At 36.9% G+C, this 4,119-nt stretch overlaps 1 protein-coding gene across 2 annotated transcripts in view; it reads left to right on the top strand.

Moving 5' to 3' along the window:
• aff1 (ALF transcription elongation factor 1) overlaps positions 1 to 4,119 on the top strand; it is a 49,427-nt gene that overhangs the window by 42,602 nt on the left and 2,706 nt on the right. For both annotated transcript variants that reach the window (XM_042508928.2, XM_042508927.2), the window contains 3 exons: positions 2,401 to 2,494; positions 2,647 to 2,681; positions 2,770 to 3,008. In XM_042508928.2, the coding sequence (XP_042364862.2) occupies positions 2,401 to 2,494; positions 2,647 to 2,681; positions 2,770 to 3,008 (368 nt within the window). The remainder of the gene's footprint in view (positions 1 to 2,400; positions 2,495 to 2,646; positions 2,682 to 2,769; positions 3,009 to 4,119) is intronic.

Below are 4,119 nucleotides of genomic sequence, written 5' to 3' on the forward strand. Positions count from 1 at the left end.
CAAAAGTATTTCAAAACCGCTAGAAACAACTTAGATTAACCTGCCCAGACACGCCATAGCATAGAAAGTTACAAAAATAGCCAAAAACGCCATAATTATGGACGTTGAAAAAATGACCAAAAATCCAAGACTATAGTAAGGCGAAAATGTCAAAATTTGACATGTCCCAAAAACAGCTCAAAACCGCTAGAAACAACTTAGATTAACCTGCACAGACACGCCATAGCATAGAAAGTTGCAAAAATAGCCAAAAACGCCATCATTTGGCATGTCGAAAAAATGACCAAAAATCCAAGACTATAGTAAGGTGAAAATGTCAAAATTTGACATGTCCCAAAAACAGCTCAAAACCGCTAGAAACAACTTAGATTAACCTGCACAGACACGCCATAGCATAGAAAGTTGCAAAACTAGCCAAAAACGCCATCATTTGGCATGTCGAAAAAATGACCAAAAATCCAAGACTATAGTAAGGCAAAAATGTCAAAATTTGACATGTCCCAAAAACAGCTTAAAACAGCTAGAAACAACTTAGATTAGCCTGCCCAGACACACCATAGCATAGAAAGTTGCAAAAATAGCCCAAAACGCCATAATTATAGACGTCGAAAAAATGACCAAAAATCCAAGACTATAGTAAGGCGAAATTGTCAAAATTTGACATGTCCCAAAAGTAGCTCAAAACCGCTAGTAACAACTTAGATTAGCCTGCCAACACACACCATAGCATAGAAAGTTGCAAAAATAGCCAAAAAGTTGCAAAATGCCATAATTATTGACGTCGAAAAAATGACCAAAAATCCAAGACTATAGTAAGGCGAAAATGTCAAAATTTGACATGTCCCAAAAGTATTTCAAAACCGCTAGAAACAACTTAGATTAACTTGCCCAGACACGCCATAGCACAGAAAGTTGCAAAAATAGCCAAAAACGCCATCATTTGGCATGTCGAAAAAATGACCAAAAATCCAAGACTATAGTAAGGCGAAATTGTCAAAATTTGACGTCCCAAAAAAAGCTCAAAACCACTATAAATAACTTAGATTAACCTGCCCAGACACGCCATAGCACAGAAGGTTACAAAAATAGCAAAAAAAGCCATAATTTGGCACGTTGAAAAAATGACCAAAAATCCAAGACTATAGTAAGGCGAAATTGTCAAAATTTGACATGTCCCAAAAGTAGCTCAAAACCGCTAGAAACAACTTAGATTAGCCTGCCAACACACGCCATAGCACAGAAAGTTGCAAATCTGACCAAAAAAATCATATTCTGACATGCAGAAAAAATGACCAAAATTCCAAGACAAGTAAAAATGTTAAAAGTTGACATGTTCCAGAAACAGCTGAGTATTGTTCATGATGGTGACAGCAAAGGGAAAGAAACTCTTCTTTAGTCTTGAGCGCTTGTCCACAGTCTCAAAAAGTCTGTGTCCCGGGTAAGAGGGTTAGGCCACAATTTGACCTGTACGCCTCAGGGCCCTAGATGTGTTTCACCAAAACTTGACAGTCAAAAGACGTCATAGTATATTATGTCGCCAGAATTCTGACCAAAACATAATAGAATAGTATGTTGTTAAAAATGTGACCAAAATGTCATAGTATAGTTTGTTGCCTATACTCTGACCAAAACTTCATAGTATAGTATGTCATCAAGAATCTCACAAAAATGTCATAGTATAGCATGTCGTCAAAGATGTGACCAAAATGTCATAGTGTAGTATGTCGCATGTAGCATCGTATTACTGTATGCTGTCAAAAATGTAAACAAAAAATCAGTGTTGTATGTCTTCAAAAACGCGACCCAAATGTCGTGCAATAGTGTCATCAAAAATTTGACCCAAACATCACAGTTAAGTATGTCATCAAAAATCTTACAAAAATGTCGTAGTATAGTATGTCGTCGAAAATGTGACTGAAACGTCATACTATAGTAAGTGGTCAACAACGCAACTGAAATGTCATAGTATAGTGTGTCTTTAAAAATCGGACCAAAGGGTAATAGTATAGTATGTTGTATTGAGTCTTTATGTCACGAAAATCTCATTAAAATTACTGCAGTGTAGTATGTTCTAAAAATGTGATTGTATAGTATGTCCAAATACTGTCACAAAAAAAGTCATAGTAAGTCCTTAAATTCCATAAAGTCAAAGTTTATATTATAAAAGTCATATTAAAGTGTTTCATAAAAACACATGATACAAAGAATATAATGAAAAAATGCTCATAACATTGTTATTCTGTTGAATAATTAAATATGTGGCTCATAACTTGAAAAACATGATATTGTGAACCTTTATTCTAGATCAAGTGCACAAACAGTACCAAAGAGATGACTAGTCTGTTACTGATTTCTAACAAATCATTCATATCACGCATTACATTTGATTTTGTCTTGTAGTTTGAAGTGCCAGTCTCTCCTGCAGATGGCCATGTTTTGCCAAAAACACAAAACAGCACTCAAGTATTCAAAGACCCTCACTGATCACTTCAGTGTAAGTATGAATGTGGGACTGTAACTCCTCGTTGCCCAAGTCATTTTTTTGCAAACGATTCAGATTATATTTAATAAACACAAAATGTAATCTGTACTCAGTTAAAAAAGTGTGTTTTGTGTTTTGCTAAATGAATTTTTTACCTCTTTCAGAGCTCAAACCACGATCCCTCAGGAGTAACATCAAAGTAAGACATCTAGTTGCATGTTACACTTTCTGTTTTGACATATCGCACTGAGCTGTCGTGAAAAGTGTGTGTCGTCTTACTCTTTTAGAGTCACAGTCACTCCGTCCTACAGGCCCAACATGCCGTCTCCATTCAGCTCAAACAGCAGCTCAGGCGCCGGCTCCAGCCACAGGGGCGGCGGGTTGGTCGTGGACCCTGTTGGTGGCATCGTGGCAGTTCCCCAGTCCATTGGACAAGTGGCAGTCACATACATCAGCATTACTACGTTATTCTTGAGCGCTCATGACATCTGGGAGCAGGCGGAGGATCTGGCACAAAAAGGCAGCGGTAAGAATCAAGCAATATGAAACGAGAGGGTGTGCTTTAACGTCTCATGAGCACAACAGTGATGCGGTCAGACAAGCATCACTGAAGTGCTCAAATTACATTAAAGCGCACCCTTGAGTGTAATATTGCGATTATACAACTATTACCAGCAAAAAAAAACATATAATCAAAAAGTAGTCATATTCTGGATCAAATAGCTCTAAAATAAAACTCTTTATGCGACTGTTATCTTCGTTTCCATAGAAGTACACAGAGTCTGGGGTCAGTCTTGTTACGACTAAGATATCTGCTAAAAAAAAAAAAAAAAAATCATACACAGATTAGCTACTACATCAGAGAACTTTACCTGTATTTTTGGGATAGTAACTCCACGTCACGACACAGCTGATGGAGGATGCCAAACATTTCCAATAACTCAAGAGCAGTCAAGTCAAAATTAATGAAAAGATCTTTTACAAAATTCTGCTTCTTGATGGCGTTCAACCTTTCAAAAACATTTTCGCTGCAATCCCAATCACTTAAAACCAGATCTAGGCATGATGGGAAATGAAGTTTAAGTTTAGTTTTAGTTTGCTGCCTTATATTTATAAATGCAAATGTCACTTTTTACCCCTTTTTATAATATGTGTGGGAACATGGTGGTTTATGCTGCTTATTGTCATCTTTGCATTCGTTTATCGTTTACATCATTACTGAGCTGGCTGTCATTTCTCATTTGGACAGCTGTGTTTTCTTATGAGACATTTTAATTTTTTTGATGTAGTAAAATCTGTTGATATTGGAGCAGAAACGCTCCTTTTCACCTGCATGAAACGGTACAGTAATCACATGATTTCTTTAAGAGTGCTAGTTAAGGAATGGCGGAGTCAGTTTTTGCAGTGATGAGGAAGGTGTGCGTTCATGCATATATGAGCACATGTCAGATTGCGTGATTGGAACTGCTTGTGGTATAATGGTGCTTTTACACAAACCGTCAGTGTAGAGTTGACAGTGGCTGCACTCGTTCTACATCCCTAATTTAAATTTAAGCCAAAAAAACTGTTACTTTAATAAAAATATGACGCCTGTGTCAGCGTGATGTTTAATGATTTTTATTGTTCTTATGTTTCAG

The sequence above is a fragment of the Plectropomus leopardus genome, chromosome 20 (genome assembly GCF_026936395.1).
Source record: "Plectropomus leopardus strain MGB_pleo_1.0 chromosome 20, ASM2693639v1, whole genome shotgun sequence".
NCBI lineage: Eukaryota > Metazoa > Chordata > Actinopteri > Perciformes > Serranidae > Plectropomus > Plectropomus leopardus.